We start from the raw sequence: 21,780 nt of genomic DNA, 5'->3' as shown, positions 1-21,780 counted from the left end.
TACTGGGTTATCGAATCAGTATATCAATTTCTAACTGGAAAAAAAAAAGCCTGCTGAAAGTTTGATTGGAATTGCATTAAATTTATAGATCAAGTTGGTGAAGAACTGACATCTTAATAGCACTGAGTCTTCTCAATACCCCCAAACACAGTCTTTCTTGATTTATTTAAGTCTTCAGTAATTTATCTCAGAAATGTTTTCTAGTTTTCAGTGTGTCAATTTTGTACACCTTTTGTCAATGTGTCCCTAAGTACTTCACATTTTTACTACAACACAAATGACATTGTGTTTATTTCAGTTTCTAATTGTTGCTCATATTTTGTATATTGACCTTTGTAAATTGATTGTGTACTCTGCAACTTTGCTCAACTTATTCCATTAGCATTTTTGTAGATTCCATGGGATTTTCTACACAGATGGTCCCATAGAAATTTCATGATTCCCTTTCATTTACCGTGTTGTCTTACTAACTGTAACGCTTTGCTGTATTATTGTAGTGTTTGCTTTCAGATCTGTAGTATATGTCTTTACCTCATCACAGCTCACCCACAGGTGAAATCATACTACTTCACATGTATAGAATAAGAACCTTGAACAATACACTCTCTTTCTCTCCATCCAGCCTTTTGCTATTCTGTCAAATGTTTTGCTTCTACTTATAAACACCACAATATATTATTATTATTTTTACTTTAAACAGCTGATTACATATTTTATTGGCTACAGATTTTAATAGATGTTTTCTATGTCTTATTCATCATTTCTGGGTGTTTTGTTTCAGGCAAAATTTTTCGGAATGTCTACTTTGTCATTTTACTGAAAAAGGAAGTCTACTTTCCATTGTGAACAGTGTGCATGTGTCTGTGCATGCTTAGTCTCTCAATTGCGTCAAACTCTTTGCAACGCCATGGACTGTAGCCCGCCAGGCTCCGGTGTCCATGGGATTTCCCAGGCAAGGATACTGGAGTAGGTTGCCATTCCCGTCTCCAGGGGATCTTCCCAACCCAGGGATCGAACCTGTGTCTCCTACATTGCAGGCGGATTCTTTACCACTGAGCCACCTGGGCAGCCAATCAACCACATATTGGCAAGTAACTCACTTTACAAAGCTAGACTCACACAATTGCAGTGGAGGTAACACATTTGATTGTGTCAATAATCTTCATCTCAGAAGCCTTAGTCACACCTTTTGATACTTCAATTATAATTTCTCTTCTCATAACATTGTTCTCTAGATGGTCAGTGAAGCAAATCTCACCTTGTTTCCAACACTGTAAGCTCCTGAATACAGTTCTCTGGTACTTATTACAGGAGCTAAGCCCAGTGTGTGATGGGTGTTTTCTGAAGTTAGTTTTTAGCTCATGAATCTACAGAATGGAATGGATGAAGTAATGGAAATGGGAGAAAATGTAAGATTCTTGGATTTTCAAAACTCTTGAGTAGGCAAAAAATATACATAACAAGTCCTAACGATTGTTTAAATGAAGTCACCAAAATATTTGTGTAGGGCCACACCTCTTTCTACTTCCCATAACCTGTGAATCAGACTTTTTTCTAACATGAGTAAGTGACCCTGGCCTACTCTCGAAACCAGAGTTCAAGGGTAGCAGGCTCCTCCCATTCTGTAAGAAAAGTCAGAATCCATTTCAGTATTTTCTGTCTCTTATTCTGCTGTTCAAACACCTACAGCAAGCTGACTGTGGTGGGAGACCAAGATGTATAGGATATGATCTCTGCCCTCGGGCTCACTGTGACACTGATGTAGCCAATGCATAAAAGCCTTTCTGTGTTTTCAGTAATCCATTTTCCCTCATTATTCTGGAAGCGCCAGCCAAGCCAACACACATTTTCCTCTTGGCACTCAGTGTGAGTACCCACTATACCCAGGTCATGCCTTTAACTCATCAACTCTCTTCTCTCAAGCTCGTTAACTGAGCCTCCCCGTCTACCTTTTGTGTGGTAGGTGGACTCATCACCATTCAAGTCCTTAAATTATGACTTCTGAAAGCTTGGGAGACTTGAGTAGCTGTAGGTTGAAGGACAAACAAAAGGGAAAGAATGAAATACATTCTATACTCAAAGGACTCAGGAGGAAATCTGCACCCCTCAGCCTTACCAACACTGCCTTGGTTCAGGGTTTCATCACCACTTACCGGAACTATTGCAAAAGCCTCCAGCTTAGCTTCCTGCCTCCAGACCCTCTTGCCTGCAATCTTTTGAAATGTATTCTCCACACTCTTGACAAGAGTAACCCTTTCACCACGTGCGTGAATGCTAAATCGCTTTAGTTATGTCCAACTCTTTGTGACCCCATGGACTGTAGCCCGCCAGGCTCCTCTCTCCATGGGATTTCCCAGGCAAGAATGCTGGATTGGGTTGCCATACTCTCTTCTAGGGGATATTCCTGACCCAAGGATCAAACCTGGGTCTCCCACATTGCAGGCGGAATCTTTACCGTCTGAGCCACTAGAGAAGTCCAACTTTTCCACCATACAGCTCCAGTTAACATCCCCCTGGACCCAGCCCTTAATTACCTCCCCACTATGCAGAAGAAAATCATCTTTCCAAGTAGAAACATTCAAATAACATTGATCATGTTTAATAAGTAACATGGATATGACTCCAAGAGTATGTACTAGGGGACTTTGTACATGTATTTACTTAGCTACGTGCTATTTGGTAAAATCAGTTTGGTAGAAGTGATCTAGCCCAATACAAGTTAGCTGGAGTGATGATTCTATTGAAAAAGAATATCCTCAAATGTTTCTGCCATTTAAAAAGACTTTGAGGGCTTTCCCCTTGCCTTATTTGTTCTATATAGCTAATTTTCATCCAACTTTTTTTACTCTATGATGTTTAGAATATCAGAGATTTTGAAACAACCTGAATATCCATCCTTTGGCAGGTAACAGAAGCCTACCAACAACTCTAACAATAAGGAACTATTTAAATAAGTCATAGAGGATTATAAAATATATGTATATAATGCACAGTTATATGCAGTGACTTTATAGAGCCCAATTTTGAGCAATCTACAAAATTTAGAAAGCCACAAAAACATTGCCAAACAAGATTGGTTGTAATTAAAGATGAATTAGAAAAAACTCAAAAATTCTAGCTCCTTTTTGTGTTACTTCTTTTGTAGTTTTACTTTTTTCCTTTCACTACAAAAGCAATGCAAATTACATCAGAAAGACAAGAAAAGGCAGACAACTACACAGACACAGATGCACACACACACGACGTATCATCTCTCGACTCTAGATCTTTAGTAAAGGCTGAATCATACAATGCATACTATTTGAAAGCAACCCCATTATTTATGCAATCCTCCACTGTTGGAAATTCAGGTTATTTCAACAAATCCCATATTTTGTACATTTAAGTTTGTATCACTTTTTTGCTATCAGTAACTGCACAAAGCAAAAATGAGATAAAAATGATATAAGTTTTTAGCAAAACTCCCCAGATGTCTGAAAAATGGCTTAATAATTTAAAAAATGTTTAAAGACATAAGTTGTACAACCACCCTTAAGCACACCAGCACCCTGCGTAACAAAACCCAGGCTGGTGAGCAGGGATATTCATCTTCAAACAAATCATCGTCGTCTCCAGCTGCTTTGGGCAAATCACCTGAAGCCTCACAGGTTACGAGCGTCTTTAAGAAGCTGCCTGGCCAAGATGATGCGTTCCCCCTCCAGATCAGGCCTCCTGAACCAGGACAGATGACAGCAACACGCTTTGTCTATTAGCACTGAAAACTAGCGGGAACAGATCTGAAACTATCATGTACCCACCTAGTCGTAAGGAAGGAGCTGCTCAGTATAATTCCTGACCAGAATCACACTGCCAAGTAGCAAATCTAATCATCTGTGTCCACTTCCCTTCTCAGTTCACTTAAAAACACCAGGGACCCTCTGTTCTCTTAGCTATTCATCCATTTTTACACCAGGAGAACGGCTACCCAGGTGGCATTAGAGGTAAAGAACCCGCCTGCCAATGCAGACCTGGGTTTGATCCCTGGAGGAGGGCATGGCAGTCCACTCCAATATTCTTGCCTGGAAAACCCCACAGACAGAGGAGCCTGATGTGCTACAATCCAAGGGGTCGCAGAGAGTAGAACACAAGGGAAGCACTTAGCATGCACACTGTCCTGATTACTGCAACTTTAAAAGTCTTAAAATCAGAAGTGCTGATCCTCCAGCTCAGCTGTCTTTCAAAGCTGTTTGATTGTACTAGGTCTTTTGAATTTCCCATCTCGATTTTGCAACCAGTATGTCAATTTCTATAAGAAAGCCTGCTGGAATTTTTATTTGGGGAGAACTGATACCTTAGCAGTATTGATTTGTCCAGTCCATGAACATGATACACCTCCATTTGTTTAGATCTTCTTTAATTTCTCTCAGCAGTGCTTTGTGGTTTTTAGTGTACAGTCTTTCTCACTTTTTTTTTTGTCAGAGTTATCCCTAACTTTCTGATGATATTGCAAATGATATTGCTTATTTAAAAAATTCAGTTTCCAATTACTCATTGGTAATGTATAGAAATATAATTGATTTTCATGTAGTGATGTTTTGTCTACAGCAACCAATATATACAAACAGCTGATGCTCAAGACAGGTGTAAGAGCAATTCAGCAGAGATCATCTTTTCAACAAATGGTGCTGGAAAAATTGGATAGCCATATTTGCATGGAAAATCAAACAAATACAGAATTTTCAATCCATATTTCACATTATATGAAAAATTAATTCAAAATGAATCACAGACATCAATAAAACCTAAACTATAAAACTTCTAGAAGTAAACATAGAAGAAACCTTTGTAACCTTGACTTAAGCAAATATTTCTTAGATATGACACTAAAAGCACAATACAAAAGAACAAATTAATAAGCTGAACTTCATCAAAATTAAAAATGTCTTCTCTTCATCAAAGACTGTTATAAAAATGAAGAAAGAAGTCACAGACTCTGAAAGCTGTTTTTGCAAATCACATATCAGATAAAGGACTTATACCCATAAAATATAAAGAAGTCTCAAAACTCAATAATAATTCAATAACTCAATTTTTTAAAAGGCAGGATGCTTAACTAGACACTTTACCAAAAGAAGACAGATTGATGGCAAAGAAGCACAAGAAGAGATGCTCAATATCATTAATTATTAGGAAAATGCAAGTTAAAACTATGAAAGACAACTACACATCTACTAGAATGGGAACGATTAAAGAGAAAGACTGATCACACACACACAATTGTTTTCTTTTGGTAACTATGTGAGCTGATGATGAATGTGTGAATCTTATTGCGGTAATCATTTCACAATATACACACATATCAGATCATCACTTTGTACACCTTGTGTGTGTGGTCAGTTGCTTAGTTGTTCCAACTCTGTGACCTCACGCACTGTACCCACCAGGCTCCTCTGTCCATGGGATTCTCCAGGCAAGAATGCTGGAGTGGGTAGCCATGCCCTCCTCCAAGGGATCTTTCTGACCCAGGGGTCAAACCTGTGTCTCCCGCGTCTCCTGCATTGGCAGGTGGGTTGTTTATCACTGTGCCAACTGGGAAGCCCTTTGTACCGTTTAAACTTGCACAATATTATATATCAATTACATATACCTCAATAAAACTGGAAAATAATCTAAAAGTTAACAAAAAAAAGACTGGCCAACAAGGATGGAGAGGAAGTAGAATTCTTACCCACTGCTGGCGAGAATGTAAACAAGTACAATTACTTTAGAAAACAGATTGGCTGTTACTTTAAACAGTAAGCATACACATGTCATGTGATACAGCCATTCGCTCCTAGCCATTTTCTCCAACCCAAGTGAAATGAAAACATCTGTCCACACAAAAACCTATATGTAAATGTTCATAACAGTTTTATATTTAATAGTCAAAACCAGAAACAACCCCCAAAACATCCAGCAACAAAGAGGATGGATAAAAAACTACAATATCCGTGCATTAGAACAGTTAGTAATAAAGAAGAATGGACTGCTTGATACAAGTTACAAGGCTGGAGAATTCTCAGGATAATTATTATGAGTGAAAGGAATACAGGACATGAGGAAGCTTCTGAGAGTGATGATTATATTTACTCTTCTTATGGTGGTGAAGGTTTTGTGACGTCACGTTTACCTCTAAACTTATCAAATTGTGCACTTTATATGTGCACTGTTTATTATCTGTCAACCTACCCCCAAGACAGCTGTTTAGGAAAAATTAAGAATCATCAGGAGCTAAGAGATGGAAGCCGTGCCTCTGTGAGGTCAAAGAGCTGCTGGAGCTGAGGAGCTTCAGGGAACTTGCCTGCAGCCTGCTCAGCCCTGGGAGGTACACAGCTCTCCGTTTAGCTGGGTTCTGACTTAAGGCTGCATTTCACTTTCACATTGTCCAGTAGACTTGACCCCCAGGGCTCTCCCCGGGGTCATGCAGGACACTGGTTAGGCAGGTGGGAGGAACTGACCACATCACTCACATAACTGGGATTCTCAGATATGGGGGGAAATCCAAACATAGTCTCAGGAAAAGAAAATGTCAGGAAAGCCAGAAGAGCCAGGGGATTCTCAGCAGGCCAGCCGGCCACCACTGTGGATGGATCCTCAAATGGAGGACAGGCAGACTGACCCGGCTGGACCTAAGTGATGAGAAGTGTTGCCTTAAACACACAAGTGCACAGACAGATCACAGCATTACTATCCTTTGGAGAGTCCATGGATGGCCCCCAAAACTATATGCAGGTTTTGATAAGTTTGTGCATTCGTGTGTTTTTCAGAGGAGAAGGTTTGTAGCTTTCATCAGACCCTCGCAGCTCTGTGACTGGAAAATGGTTAAGGGGCGCCAATGCGGATAAACGCGGACACATCCCTGCTTTCTCCTCCCTCTTGTCCAGCTCCTGGGACGAAAGCCCACCACTGGCAGGACACTCATTCGAGTCTGCCCAGTGAGTTGACAGCTGTGTGTCTAAAGTTCCTCCTGAACACGCTCACACCCAGCCATCCTTCGACTTCATTTTTCCCGGTTTGCCTGGGAGCGCGGGGTCCGGGCTGCGGCCCCCACCCCCGCGCGCCCTCGGGGTTTCCTAACGCTGAGACTTCCCGGCGGTTGTCAGGCCCCCAGGTGTGGAACCTGCCCGACACGTTTTCTCTCCTCTGGGACGCACGCGGCCCGTACCCGTCCTACCGCCGCTCACCGGTACAACCTGCTTTGGTCGGGGGGAGGGACCCCGCGGGGACTGCCGGCTGTTGAACGCTCTGCCTGCTTTCCTCCCGGGGTTCACGCATTTCTCGAAATCGCTGTAAAGCTCCCAACTGGAGCCCGTGCGGCACACCCCGGCTTTTTCCCTTTGCCTCGGAAATTGGGGAAAACGTAGAATGAAAAGCCCGGAGACTCGCTGCCTGCCTTGAGTGGCCAGGCGAGCGGGGCCCGTGGCCCGTGGTCCCCGCGTCCCTCCACGTGTCCCCGGCGCGCGGGGCGCACCCTCGTGCTGGGGGCCGCCTGGCGCCCGGCCGCCCGCCTCCCTGCCCGCCCGCCAGCCGCGCGCGCCCTACCCGGCGTGGCCGGCGATCCGAGCAGCAGCAGCAGCAGCAGCAGCCCCAGCGCGGGGAGGGCGCCGGCCCCGCGGCCCCGGAGCCGCCCGGACATGGCCGGACTTCGGCCGCGCCCCCGCCGGCCGCCTCCCGCGCTCGCCCCGGCCGGGACGCCCGGCGGCCGGCGCGCTAAGATGCCCACGGCCTGGGGGAGGCGGCGGGCGCAGCTCCGGGACCGGCCGCCCAGCGAGCGGCATTCGCTTTCGCTTTTGCTTTAGCCCCCGAGGGCTGGAGAGAGGTGAGAAGCGATGACAGTTCCGTGACTCAGCATCCCCGCCCCCTCCCCTGGAAAAAACCCCGGCGGCGCCGTGACCCCCGCGGCGCCGCCCGATCCCCGCAGCGCCGCCGGCCGCGCCGGAACGGGGACCCGGACTGTGCCCCGCGGAGGCCCGGAGTCCTCGCCGGCTGTGCCCTCCAGCCCCTGGAGACCCCAGCGGTTCATTCCGTCCCATGTCCCCGCGCAGAGGGAGTGGGAGAAGCCGCCTCATTCCCGTAAACACGGCCGGTGGGCCTCACACCTGGCTTCAGCTCCACTCGGTCACCTCCCTGGCTTGTCTGCGTCTGTCGCTCTGACTTAGACGGCCTGGACCGCGGGCTGCCGGCGAACGAGTGGCTCCGCGCCCCGCCGGTCCGGGCCTGTGACGCTGGGTGGCAGCTGGGGTGTCGCCCGGCGCGGCTGACTCGGTCACCTGCCCTGTGCCCTCAGGCCCAGACCTGGCGCGCAGCCCGGGCGCCTGACCGACCGTTCCCCTACTCCCGGCACTGCCACTGGCGCTTCTTACTCTTGCTGCATCTTTCCTCCCAAGAACATTTCAGCTATTTAAAGAGGGCTCGGGAGAGAGGACCGACCGTGGTTCCCCTCTGTGCCTTATTCCTGCGTTAGAGGAATTCGCCTAGCCCTCCATCCTGCGGCTGGGCAAGCAGCTTGCTTTCTTGATTAAGCTGGACAGTACTGAGAAGCAGGTGCTATGAGAAAGTTCCCGATGCACGATCGAAAATCCCATTTGGGAAGTGAAATGAGGCCGAGGCGGGGTCTCTGGCCTGGGCCTCCCTCCATTCTCCAAGCACTAACATCCTGAATAACTCGGCACAGTAAACTGTCACTAATGCCAACGGCCAGTCCTTACTCAGGTTTGGCCCGTTTTCCATGCCGCAGGGGAGGGTGTGTACTCAGTTCTAGGCAGTCTTGTCCTGTGTGAAGATGTCTGTGCCCCCCACTGTCAAGATGGGGAGCACTTGTCACCAGCACCCTCTCCCTGAGCTCTGGCCACTGTCGAGATTTTCTCCAATCTCTGTGACCTTGTCATTCGAAGGATGGTGTGTAAGTGGAATCATACAGTTCGTAACCACTAGGGGTCCGGTCTTCTCCCCTGAGATCCATTCACATTGCTGTGTGTCAGTACTTTGTTACTTTCAGTGAGCAATGCTGATGGTTTCCTTTTTAAAACGTGTGAGGCTCCGCCATCCACACCCAGGCAACCCTGTGCTTTTGGGTCTGTGTTAGTTGGCTAGGGCTGCCTTAACAGAGTTTCAAGAACTAGGTGCTTGATTACAGCAGAAAGTGATTCTCTGATGTTCTGGAGGCCAGGAGTCCCAGATCCAGGTGTCCCTGGGGCCTAGCTCTCTGGGAAGATGCTGGGGGGGGACCGTCCTACCCACCTCTTCTAGCTTCTGGAGTTCCTGAGTTTGTCAGCGCATCACTGCAGTTACTCCATTTGTGCCTTCACCTTGCCTTCCCTCTGTGCCCATCTCTGCCCAAATTTCTCCTTCTTCTACTGACACCAGTCGTAATGGATTAGGAAGTACCCTAATCCTAAGGACCTCGTTTTCTCTTGATGACCTCTTTTCAAAGTGGTGACATGCTGAGTCACTGGGAGTTAGGACTTCAGCATATGTTTCCAGGATGACACATTTCCACCTAAACAAGAGGGTGTCTTTTTATTTTTAAAATTTGTTTTACTTATTTTTTTAATTTTTGGCTGCACCGAGTCTTCGTTGCTGAATGGGCTTTCTCTAGGGATGGCGAGCGGGGGCATCTCTTTAGTTCCAGTGTGCAGGCTTCTCATTGTGGGGGTTTTGTAGTTTCTGCCCCCGGGCTCCAGATTGCGGGCTCAGTAGTTGTGGCTCCCATGGGACGTGTGATTGAACCGGTGTTCCCTGCATTGGCAGGTGGCTTCTTACCCACTGAATCAGTAGGGAAGCCCCCATGGTATCTTTACGTCTGAGAACAAAGTCCAAGACCTGTTTTTCAGGCCAAAGGGAGTGAACAGCTGGGTCCCTGAGTTATCCACACCTCGAGGGTGACTCATGTAGGAGTTTGTCCCGGGGCCTTCAAATCAGAGGCCCTTAGAGAACTGGGGAACTCGGTCGTCAGCCACCACTCAGAGCACAGCTGGGGCTGAGGACAAAGCTGTGGTGTTGGGAAAGGTGATTCCTGGTAGCAGGGTCTTCAGCCATAGCCTTTCCTCTGGAGGGGTAGACAGTGGACCCTCAGGACAGAAGGGTAACAGATCACATAAGGTCACCCAGAAGAGGAGGCCGTGGATCAAGGCTAATGGATTATTCTCCACCCTCCTCCTCCTCCTCTGCCTCATTCTTGCTTTAAAATCTTAATTTAAAAAAAAATATTTGGCTGCATCAGGTCCTAGTTGCAGTATGTAGGATCTTCGATCTTTATTGTGACATGTGGGATCTGTTAATAGTTCCCTAACCAAGGATTGAACCTGGGGCCCCTGCATTGGGAGCTCAGAGTTTTAGCCACTGGACCACCAGGAAAGTCCCAAGAATCTTAAAATTTTAAAGTAAACAGTAATTCATATAACAGTAAATTCACCACTTTATTTATTTATCCAGATGTGTCTGACTCTGTGTGACCCTGTGGATTGCAGCCCACAGGCTCCTCTGTCCGTGGGATTCTCCAGGCAAGAATGGGTTGGGGTGGAGTGGGTTGCCATGCCTTCCTCCAGGGGATCTTCCAGACCCAGGGATCAAACCCACGTCTCTTATATCTCCTGCATTGGCAGGCATGTTCTTTACCACTAGCGCCACCTGGGAAGCCCATGACACTGTATAATCATCACCAATAGTGAATTCCAGAACACTTCCATCATCCCAGAAAGAAACCCAGGGCATGTCGGAGTTACTCCCAGTTCTTCCTCTCTTTAGTCACTGCTAACCTCGCATCTTTCTTTTCCTACAGATATGCCTATTCTGAATCTTTCACATAAATGGAATCATACAGTATGTCCTTCTGTGTCTGGTAACTTTCACTCAGCATAACTTTTTCAAGGTTCATCCATGTTGTAAGGCGCATCAGTACTTTATTCATTTTTTTGGCTACATATTATTCCATTAACTAGATATTCCACATTTTGTTTATTCATAAGCCAGCACACGGATATTTGAGCTGTTTCTACCTTTTGGCTGTTAGGAATAATGGTGCTGTGAACATTCATGTACAAGCCTTTGGGTGAATCTATGTCTTCAGTTCCCTTGGATGTGCGGCTAGGAGCAGAATTGTTGGGTCGCATGGACACACTCAGATTCTTGAAGGATAGCACAAAGACGTGGGAGCCACTTAAGAACCAGGCATGACTGGTCCCCAGACTGGGGGTGGTCATTCCACTGCTCACCAAAGGATAGCATCCTTGACTTGGGAGATGCTGACTTAGCAGCTAAGGCGAGGGAAATCTGTCGGGATCGGTGTACGGGCATGTAGCAGGAGAGAGCCCAGGGAAACCAAGGTGGCAAACTGTGATACAGGGACCGAAAGAAAACAAGTCCATGCACAGAAGAGCCTTTCTGAAGAGCAGAAAGACAAACGCTGGCTGTGACAGGAAGGACTTGCTTCTCAATCTTCAGAATATAAAAAATACCACATTTTCTATTTTTGTAAATCTTCATATCAGGCCCCAAGCTTCCGTTTGCCAGGATCAACAAAAATTCGATACGACTCCCTCCCATCACCCCTGTACCCCTCCAAAAGCAATGGCTCTCTTCCCTTCCCATGGGTTTTTTCAGGAAAACTGGAGGGGAGGCCTGCCACCTCTGACTTCTTGGTTATTTCTGGATAGTCGTTGTCCAGACCCAGGCTCCAGCCTCTGGTTTCAGCAAGCCTCTCTGACCCCTTCTGGCGATTCCACCTCCTTTCCCCTTAATACACCATTTTGTGCAGCCTCACGGGCAGTCTCAGCAGATTCTCTCAATTAGCTGAGGTCCTTGCCCAGAAGAGTCATATGTGGGTCCACCTCCCTGGTACCCAGCCATCAATCAGACAAGTAAACATCAAACAGTCTGTAAACTGCATCCCTGGGAGAGCCCAGATTCTGGAACACAAAAGCCTATCCACTCTCAGGGAAAATCACCCCTTAGTTTCTTCCCTGTCTTCAGTAGCAGAAATCTCCAAGCGACCAATCCATTCCTTTCATTTACTTGTTTCATTTTCTTTTTGGCTGCATCAGGTCACTGCTGCAGCACACAGAATCTTCATTGCGGCACATAGGCTCCTCTCTAGTGGCAATGCTCGGGCTTAGTTGCCCCTGGAGTGTGGGATTTTAGTTCCTTGACCAAGGATCGAACCTAGGCCTCCTGCATTGGAGGTCAGATTCTTAACCACTGGACTGCTAGAGAAGTCCCCCAATCCATTTCTTGATATCACAATTATATTCATTTGTAGCCTCATAGCCATACTTGAATCACTTTGGTAGTTGAAAAATGGAGTGATGAAATGGACTTTGAATTTTAAAGATTTAAACATGTCAGAGGAGAGTGTGCTTAACAATTCTTAACAGCTTCTTCTTTTTTTTTTTTTTTGACTCAACATTGTTTTGGATCTTTTAATTGAGGTGACAAGACTTACAGCAAGTTTCATTTGTAAAATGTTTTATTTTTACTTCTGTCTACCCTGCAGAGTGCTCACCACCAAAAATTTATTTTCCCTCCATCACCATACAGCTGATCCCATTTATCCATTTTACCCTCCACTACCCCTTCCCCTCTGGTAACCCCTATTCTGTTCTCTGTATCTGCATGTTCATTTTTGTTTGATTTGTCTTGGAGCTTTTACTTTTTAATTGACTTTGAACCACATTCTCTCCAGTTCTGCACGCGTGGTAATAATAAGATCCACATCATAGGGTGGTCGTGAAAATCAAATGAATAAATAAAACCATTTTGTGTGCCCCACATATAACAAATACTCGATAAGTGTTACCTATGTGACATACAAAGTGTAATATATAATGCATTGTCCTTTGTAAACTACCCTAGATGATTGTAAAGAAAGTTATCAGCTAGAAAGGTTAAGTACAAGTTAGGGGTGGGAAAGGGGTTGGGAGAAATATTATCTATGACACTAAGTCGAGCCATCTGCCGAGGTGGGGGCCAGACAGCCGGAGGAGCCCAGCGGGTGTAACAGAGGAAGAACACGCAGGCAGTGATCTGAAGGAGGCAGCACCCGCCACCCTCGTGGGGTCAGCAGGGAGCTTTCTCAGCATCCCAGCTCCAGCTTTGGGGAAGTAAAACCCATGGGGTCCTCTTGATTGAAGGCAAAGTTTCAGTGCATCCACACAAAGGAGGCAGAGTCAAGGATTTATCATCACTTACGGATCCCAGAAGCAAGGAGGGGGACACAACTGACTCCAGGAGAGAGAATTCTCCATCCCAGGCTGCAGTGAGCGGGAGGTAGAGAGGAGGGGAGCAGCATCTATTACTCATGAAGTCCTTGGGCGGAGGTCACTAATTTTTCACAGGCTTACCTGTAAGCAGTAACTTGAAAAGGCGCCCCAAGAATAGCGAAGTGGGAACTTAGAGTGGCATCCTCCATTTGAGTCTTTATCCGGATGTCCAGACTGGGTGTGAGGAGGATTATCACAGCATATGATATCTCAGCAGCAACTCAGAAAGACAAAGTTGTTTTTCTCAGAACATTTTTTTTTCCCTCTCTCATCACATCAAAGTCTCAAGAAGATGGACAGTGAGGCACCATGAACAGATGGTGAGGATAGAAACCCCACCCTGGGTGAAGTCCCAACAGCTGGGACCAATCTTCCTGTTTCTGCCGTCACTTCCTACAGCAAGATTACACAGCCAACTAAGATGCCGAACTCATGAAGCAAACCACCCCGAGCTGAATAGGCTTGGTGTTTCATTTTCAGTTACACCAGGAGAAGCCCCTCCTGTCCCTCACCTACCCAAGGGCCCAACGTGGCCAGTTACCCTGAGGCTTCTTCCTTAATTTTCACAAATACACCTGTCCCTCTTCTCTGCCCCTCATCCTGTCTCTTCTTCTTCCCTTGGCTCATCTCCCAATGAGGAGGCTTGAAGACGAGGACCAGCTTCGTGAGCCTCCTGCTCTCTCCATTGTTTTTTGGTTCATCCCTGAATAGCTTAGGATAAAACCAAGGAAGAAAGTGACAGAACCTCAGGGTTTTAAAAATGCAAACTCATGACTTACCCCAGAATCTCAAACCCAAATAAATGCCCACAATGGCCAGAGAGCAGGGTTGGTGGGCATGAGAGGAAGTGAGCTGAAAGCTCTTGCAGGCTTTGTAAGCCGTGTGTGTCCAACATATTGGTCCTTGTGTGATAACTCCTGGTTTGAAAACAGTAATTGTTTTAGAAAAAAATCGAGACACCATGCAAGCCCAAGAAAACCCATTTATAGGCTTTGCAACATCTAATATATAGTAATCTTTTTATTCAGACAACCACTCAGCTTCCTCCAGCATGCTAAAAATCAGAAATACTACTTTATTGAAATGAGTTCAATTCACACATTTAAAAATCTTGTGTCTATGACCAACCACAGATTGCAGGGTAGCCACAAACCTTCAATTTGTGAAAGAAGATGCATTATCTGCAAAACACAATAAAAATGAAGTGCAACAACTCAGTAAATTTACTAAAGGCATTTAATTGTACTTGAAAATTGAGGGAATTTTTTGGTATGTAAATTATACCTCAATAAAATTATCTACAGAGGTAAAAAAAAAAGTGCAATACATTGAGGGCTGCTGTAAGTGCCTGATAGAAGAACATGCATGCCCATTTATGGGTATAAATAGTCCTTGCTTCAGTCTCTACTATTCTCATACACAGAAAATTTAACATTCAATCCAAATAGCAAGCTATCCCCCACCCAAAAAACAAGATGATGTGAGATAAAACAGTCAACAGAACCAGACACAGAGGTGGTGCAGATGTGGAACTATCAAAAACTTTAAAAATAACTGTAACTAATGTATTAAAAGGGCATAGTGGGAAAAGTGAACTCTAGGTAAGAGTTAAATCAAAATTCTGAACATGAACATTATTTTTACGGGCTAAACTTCCCCCCAAATTCATCTGTTGTAGCCCTAACCCCCCAGTGTGACTGTATTAGGAGATAAGGCCTGCCCTAGCAGACTAATGAAACCATGACATGAGATATGAAGAATTCCTCAACAGGCTTGTTAGCAGAGAAAAAAAAAACCAATGAGCTTGAGGAAAAGTCACTAGAAATGATCCACACTGAAACATTAGGTGTGGAAAGGGAGGACGAGAAATAACAGCATCCTCGAGGCACAGGATAGTACAAAATAGTCTTACATACCTGTTAATGAGCCCTCGAAGGGTGAAACAGAAGAAGATGGAAGAAGAGATAAAAGGCTGAGATTTTCCCAAAGTGCATGAAAAACTACAAACTCCAGATATAGGAAGCTGAAAGCACCCTGATCAAGATAAATACCAATAAAAACAAATAGCATGTCATTGTCAAACTGCTGAAAATCAGTGATATAGGGAAAACCTTAAAGTCAGCCAGAAGGAAATAATGAAATGATCCATAAGGAAAATTCTGCATTCTGAAGACTTCATATCAGGTCCTGTGTGAACTGGAAGAGGACGGAGGGACTTGGTTAAGAAGCTAAAAGAAGGGACTTACCGCGCGGTCCAGTGGTCAGAACTCCAAGCTTCCACTGCAGGGGGCACAGGTTCAATCCCTGGTTGGGGAACTAAGGTCCTACAAGACATTGAGTGTGGAAGGAAAAAAAAGAAAAAAGAAAGAACAAAACTGTACTTGCAGTTTATCTATTCTCCAATATCCTTTTCTCTAAGGATCCCAGCACGTGGTTTGTCACTATAATATGGCTGAGACACCTCTAGGGAGAGGAACCATTGGAGAAGAGGTAAGGAAAAGCCTGCCAACCCCGGAGGTGTAGTTTTGGGGAGCAGAGATGGCCATCTGATTCCCTACAGGTAAAGTGAGCAGACATCTGCCCTCACAGGACCCAGGTGGCAGAAGCATTCTAGCGTGTGGCAATAATTTCTCTCTAAAAATCTTACATATATAATTTTTTTAATATCAAAATGAAATATTATTTTAGGAACACAGACATTATGAAAAAAAGCCCTCTGTATTTCTCTTCTCCCAGTCTCCATCCATTCTGAAATGTGTGACAATAATTTCTGACTCTAAATCTCTGACCTGCCAGGTACATTGCGTTCCACCTCGCCCACTCCACTCCGTCCCTCCATCCGCTTCAGTCAGCTCACAGGTCAGTTATTAACTCGGTCCAAGTTTCATCCCCCTCTTCCTTGGACAGGGGATGTCTCTCTTCGATTTCTGCCCCAGTGTCTCCAGGTGCTGAGGGAGGGTTTCCCTGCTCCAGTCCCAGCAGTTCCGGAGGTGCCCTCAGGTCCCTGCAGGAGATCCGCTGATATCCTGAGCTTCAACTCCCTCCCTGCACCCAGGCTCCTTCCTCGCTGAGGCCTGAAGAGTGAGCGGTCACTGTCTGCGGTGCACCGGGCACCTGGGGACGTTTGGATTCTGTTCGGGCCTCCTTTGCCCCAGGGGAGCTCAGAACTTGGGCCATCTCTGGCAGCTCTCTGGCTTTCCCCACTTCTAGGGGCGCAGGATTCGTGTCCTGGCTGCCCCTCCCAAAACAGTCAGACTCCCCCAGGCTCTTTGTTTTTTTTTTAAACAGCTTTGTTGATGTTCTTTGACATATAAAAATTACATACACTTAAGATGTTTGATACACGTATACATCATGAAAAGATCACCAGGATCTTTACCATCCCCTTTACCGTCCCCTGTCCCTGGTTCCTCCGGTGTCTCAATTTAACGGTGCCTGTGTCAGAACCTCCCACCCGCCCCAGAGCCAGGATGGTGGGCTCTGAGCGCGCCCCTCCCCTGCCCTCTCCTCTTCCCCGTGGGCTGGGGAGGCGATGGGCATAGGGAAGGAAACCAGCTCTCCCGGTTGTCCCAAGATCCCCCTCCTTTCTTGTCCCACGCCATTGGTGGAGTTTCCTTGAACTAGATTAGCATCTGGTGACTTTGTTTTCATGAGTTCCCGGTGTAGGTGGTTGCGGGGGTGCAGAACACAGTCTAGTCCTTTCATTTCTAACACAGTCAAAACGTCCTCCTTTATGTATGATCCTATCATACCAGCTATGAAGCTGTCTGTCTGGTTTCCCCTAGAGAGTGGTGCTCCATATTTGTAAAATGAATACACGGGAAGCTGAAACTCCAGAGGCCCTAGAAGAGGTTTCAGTGCTGGGGTCCTGATCTCTGTGGACTGGATGTCCCGCTCCCCTGAGTTCACCAGTAAAATCCACCCCTCTCTGGGCATGCCTGCTGAACCTCTAGGGACAGTAAGCAGGAGTCCATTTGCAGTTGTGGAGGCCTGGGCCCTGGGGACAAGCCCAGGGAGGAAGAGAGGACAGGCTGGTGCCTGTCTGAGGCTGTCCGGTGGTCTGGCCCCTTGGCCGTGGATGAGAACCTGAAAAGCTATTTAGGCATGAGCTGAGAATGCGGGGTTCACAGAGACTCCAGGTGAGATTCCAGGGCGCACGGAACTTGCTTTAGTGCAAATGCAGTCCTGACAGCCAGATCCTGGGGATTCCCAAAGATGTCTGACAGAGAGGGTGTGTGTGCGAATGCTGTGGGTGTGTGCGGGGTTGAAGTCCGACACTAGCAGATGGAGCAAGAACAAGGCATTATGGTTTATCCCCAACAGCCTGGCCTCATCTGAACCTGTAGGCTGGTGAGGCCAGAAGACATTTCATTCAGATGCCAGTCTCCCCTCGAACCCCCCAAACCCTGCCATCCCACCAGGAACTTCAAACAGAGGTGAACTTTTTAGAAAGCATTTTATTGGAGGGGGTTAATATTTGAAACATACAGTTGGGTAGGTTTTGACATAGATGCAACTGTAAACCCACAGTCACACAAAAGCCCTTTGTAACCCTTACCCTGCCCCTCCCTGCCCATCTTCCATGTCTCCACTTAACATATATAATCTTTCTTCTAGCTTTTTAAAAGTCTTTTAAAACTAATTTAATAATTAATTTTGACTCTGCTGGGTGTTTGCCGCTGCAGTTGGATTTTTCTCTAGCTGCGTGTGGCGAGCAGGAGCTACTTTAGTTGCAGTGCGCCGGCTTCTCACTGCAGCGCCTTCTGTTGCCAAGTGCAGGCTCCAGGCGCACAGGCTTTAGTTGCTCTCTGACATGTGAAATCTTCCCGGATCAGGGATCCAACCCATGTCCCCTGCACTGGCAGGCAGATTCCTAGCCAGTGGACCACCAGGGAAGTCCTTCTTTAGCTTTTTTAAACAGATGGAATGCAGTTGCTGTTACCGTTTTAATGGGTCACCTGCTTTGGTTTTGATCGACTGACCTTCACTCATTGTGAGTCATGAACTCCTGCTGGTTTGCATGGCCCGTACATCCAGACTGGTTTGTGGATTTTATCTTGTTCGCTGCTGGATGTTTTTCTGCATTCCTGTAAACATTCTCGAGCTTAGTTCCAGGGTGCAATGAAATGCGTGGATACGCTTTGATCCTTTTGGATCTCGCTTTTAAGGTGTGTCAGGAAGGATTTGCACAGCTTGTAGCCTGGGGGGTTGTTATTCCCCAATGCTGAGGTGTGGCCCCTCTGAGCGCTCTACCCAGTGCCTCATGAGTTACGGAATCCGGAGAGCTTTAGGCTGGCTGGTGGGAGCGGGCACTGTCTGTGACCTCTCGCGTGCTGGGTATTGTCCCCCAGGTCTCCAAGCTGGTGGGAGTGGGCACTGCCCGTGACCTCTCGCGTGCTGGGTATTGTCCCCCAGGTCTCCAAGCTGGTGGGAGCGGGCACTGCCAGTGACCTCTCGTGTGCAGAGTCTTGTCCCCCTGGTCTCAGGCTGGTGGGAGCGGCACTGCCCGTGACCTCTCGTGTGCTGGGCGTTGCTCTCCCCCCAGTCCCTCAGGTGGCCCTTTTCCTGGCCTGAGCAGTTTCCTCACACACAGCTGCTGATGGCCGGCACTCTCGTGAGGTGAAGGGCACTAGCGCAGTCGCTCCAGAACCCGCGGGTCTCCGGGTCCTTCACTGCTGCTCTCTCCGGGGTCCTCCTCCCTGTGAACCGTGAGGCCCAGCTCTCTCAGACCCTCAGCTGCATCTCCAAACCAGGAATTCTGCTGTGTCTCCTCCCCACGCCTGGCCTGAAACATAAGACATAAGCTGAGCCAGCGTAGGCTCTCCTGTCTGTTTTTCACCCCTCAGGGATCGGTATCCTTCACTGCAGCACATCCAATGTCTTGAAAACCATTGTCAGAGCTTCCCTGGTGGTCCAGTGGTTAAGACTTTGCCTTCCAGTGCAGTGGGTGCAGGTTCGATCCCACATGCCTCAGGGACAAAAAACAGAAACAAGAGAAGCAATATGATAACAAATTCAATAAAGACTTCAAAATGGTCCACATTTTTTTTTTTAAAGTCTTAAAAAAATCTTGTTATCTCATTTTATTTTCTCCCATTTTTGGTTGTTTCAGGCATGAGGGTAAATTCAGTTTCTATTTCTCCATCTTGGCCTGAAATGAAGCCTAAGCAGTTTATTTAATGTAAGAATCTGGTTGCATTAAATAAACTAAAGGAGCAAAATGGGAGAAGTTTTATTTCAGGAAGCAAAGTGTTAGTCACTTAGTCTGTCATGTCCGACTCTTTGCAACCCCATGGACTGTAGCCCACCAGGCTCCTCTTTCATGGAATTCTCCAGGCAAGGATACTCGAGTGGATTGCCATTCCCTTCTCCAGGGGATCTTCCTGACCCAGGGATTGAACCCAGGTCTCCTGCTTTGCAGGCAGATTCTTTAAGGTCTGAGCCACTCCAGGGAAGCAATCAGGAAGCAAAGCCTGGAGGAACACAGGGAAGAGGTGGGGTTACATGAGCAGACTTTCGGCTGATTCTGAAGGAAACTGTTGCTGCTGTTGAAATAAGTGCTGCTGTAACTGCAAAACCATTTTGGAGCCTGTAATAGCAGTCAACCACTGCTGTCTGTACCGGGGCTGCCAGAGGCTGCTGGAGCCCACAGCCATCTCTTGCTGATGGAAAGGCCACGAGAAGCCAAATGGAAGGATTATGGCTTCTCTTTCTTCATCGGCCTCCCAAACTCTTCTTTGGACTTCCCGATGGCCACTTAGCCCACAGCCAAAGCAGGAGCAAGTGGGAAGTTGCAAAGACACAGCCCCTGACAGTAGAGACCCAGGCGTGCAAGGACAGGAAGTCATCACCTATCTGCGGCTGCATCTTTTACTCCCTGCTGATCACTGGTGTTTACCTTCTCAGTTAATCAATGGCTGTGAAGCATCTACTCCACTGAAGATCTCAGATAGTTTATAGCTTCTCATATTGGGGTCTATTCTTTCAAGGTCTTCTGAAGGACTTAAGCCAGATTCTCTCTTCCGACTCTACTAATGGAAATTAGTAGCCATCCATCTTGCCTGACTGCTTGAAGGTAGTTCTTAGCCTATTTTTTTTCCAGATGGAATACTCTGTTATCCTACCCTCATAGCATTAGGATAACTCATGTAAGTAGGATAACTTATTGTAGAAAGAAAAAGACGTACATTTTGCGCTGCACTCTTTCGCAGGAGGAATGGAGTAACAAGGGGATTGGCTCTGCAAATCTCAGCCCTCCCTCTTTCTGATTCCTAGCTTAGCCAAAAAGGACCATCTGCCTGGAATATTCCCACGTGAGCCCACATTTTTGGAAAGCCTTCAGGGACACTTCAGACTAACTACAGTCATTCTCTGAAGATGAGTAAGGAAGTAGTCAAATTAGTACAGAGTCTCAATGCTGTTTCCTTGGATGTGCTTGTTTACCTCCTGGAGGGAGAAATTTTTTAGATAATATTTATGAACAGCAAACATGTACTTACTTGAAAGTCTGTTTAAATATTGCATGCTCATTCTTGTCTCATTTTCCACTGAAAATATTTGGATACTGATAAGACGACCATATAAGCCAAATTTGGGGGAGAGGCATGTCTGTCTCTGATACTGGTAGGGGTGGATGTTATGGGGGTGTTGATATAGCTATTCTAACAAGGGCAGAAGTCATAGGGTCCTAAAAGGGAGAGTATCCCTTTCTTTCTTTTTGGTAGTTAAAACTGTTATGAGGGCTTTCCAGGTGGCTCAGTGGTAAAGAATCTGCCTGCCAATGCAGGAGATGTGAGAGAAACTGTTATAAATGTTACATCTGCACTTTATTTTTATTTTTAAAATATTTTGTTTTATATTTGAGCATAATTGATTAATTGTTGCATGCGTTTCAGGTGTATAGAAAGTAATTCAGTTATACATATACATGTATCCTTTTTCAAACTCTTTTCCCATTTAAGTTGTTACAGAGTACTGTGTAGAGTTCCCTATGCTATGTAGTAGGTCCTTGTTGGTGATCGATTTTATATACAGTAGTGTGAACATGTCCCTTCCAAACTCCCAATCTGCCCCCAGGGGAGGGTATTTCTGTCTCACATCCAGCACAAGTATAAGCAGTCCCGGCATGGCCCTGCCATGTCAGACATCCTGGCTCCTTCGGTTTTATTTCAGTTTTGATCCCACTCCTGGTGGGACTCCCACCACCAAGGCTACCTGCCGGCCAGTGGAGAAGGTGAAGGAGGGGCAGGACACACCCATCGTCTTCAAGGGCACATCCTAGAGACTGCTTGCTTTACTACACTCGTGTCTCCTGGGGCAGAACTTAGTCACGGGACCCACTGAACTGCAAGGGAGGCCGGCAAATGTAATCCTCAGCTGGGGGAGGACAGTGTCCCACTAAAACCCGGGGCTAAGGGAAGGATGGATTTAGGGAGTCACACAGCAATCTCTGTTAGAATGACTTATTTTCCACAGTTGTTTTAAATTCCCAATGTGGTAATTCCAG

The 21,780-nt window shown here is 46.3% G+C and overlaps 1 protein-coding gene across 7 annotated transcripts in view; it reads right to left on the bottom strand.

The window, feature by feature from the left end:
* The window catches only part of IL15RA (interleukin 15 receptor subunit alpha), a 37,377-nt gene extending 29,562 nt beyond the window's left edge, over positions 1-7,815 (bottom strand). For 4 of the 7 annotated variants that reach the window (XM_043479870.1, XM_043479871.1, XM_043479872.1 and 1 more), the window contains exon 1: positions 7,561-7,813. In XM_043479870.1, the coding sequence (XP_043335805.1) occupies positions 7,561-7,654 (94 nt within the window). In that variant the 5' untranslated portion in view covers positions 7,655-7,813. Of the gene's footprint in view, positions 1-7,560 lie in introns of all 7 variants that reach the window. The other 3 variants (XM_043479867.1, XM_043479868.1, XM_043479869.1) reach the window with 2 other exon arrangements.
* Between the last annotated feature and the right edge of the window lie 13,965 nt (positions 7,816-21,780).

This window comes from Cervus canadensis, chromosome 10 (assembly GCF_019320065.1).
Source record: "Cervus canadensis isolate Bull #8, Minnesota chromosome 10, ASM1932006v1, whole genome shotgun sequence".
Taxonomy (NCBI): domain Eukaryota; kingdom Metazoa; phylum Chordata; class Mammalia; order Artiodactyla; family Cervidae; genus Cervus; species Cervus canadensis.
This window is presented reverse-complemented; position numbering and strand designations above follow the sequence as displayed.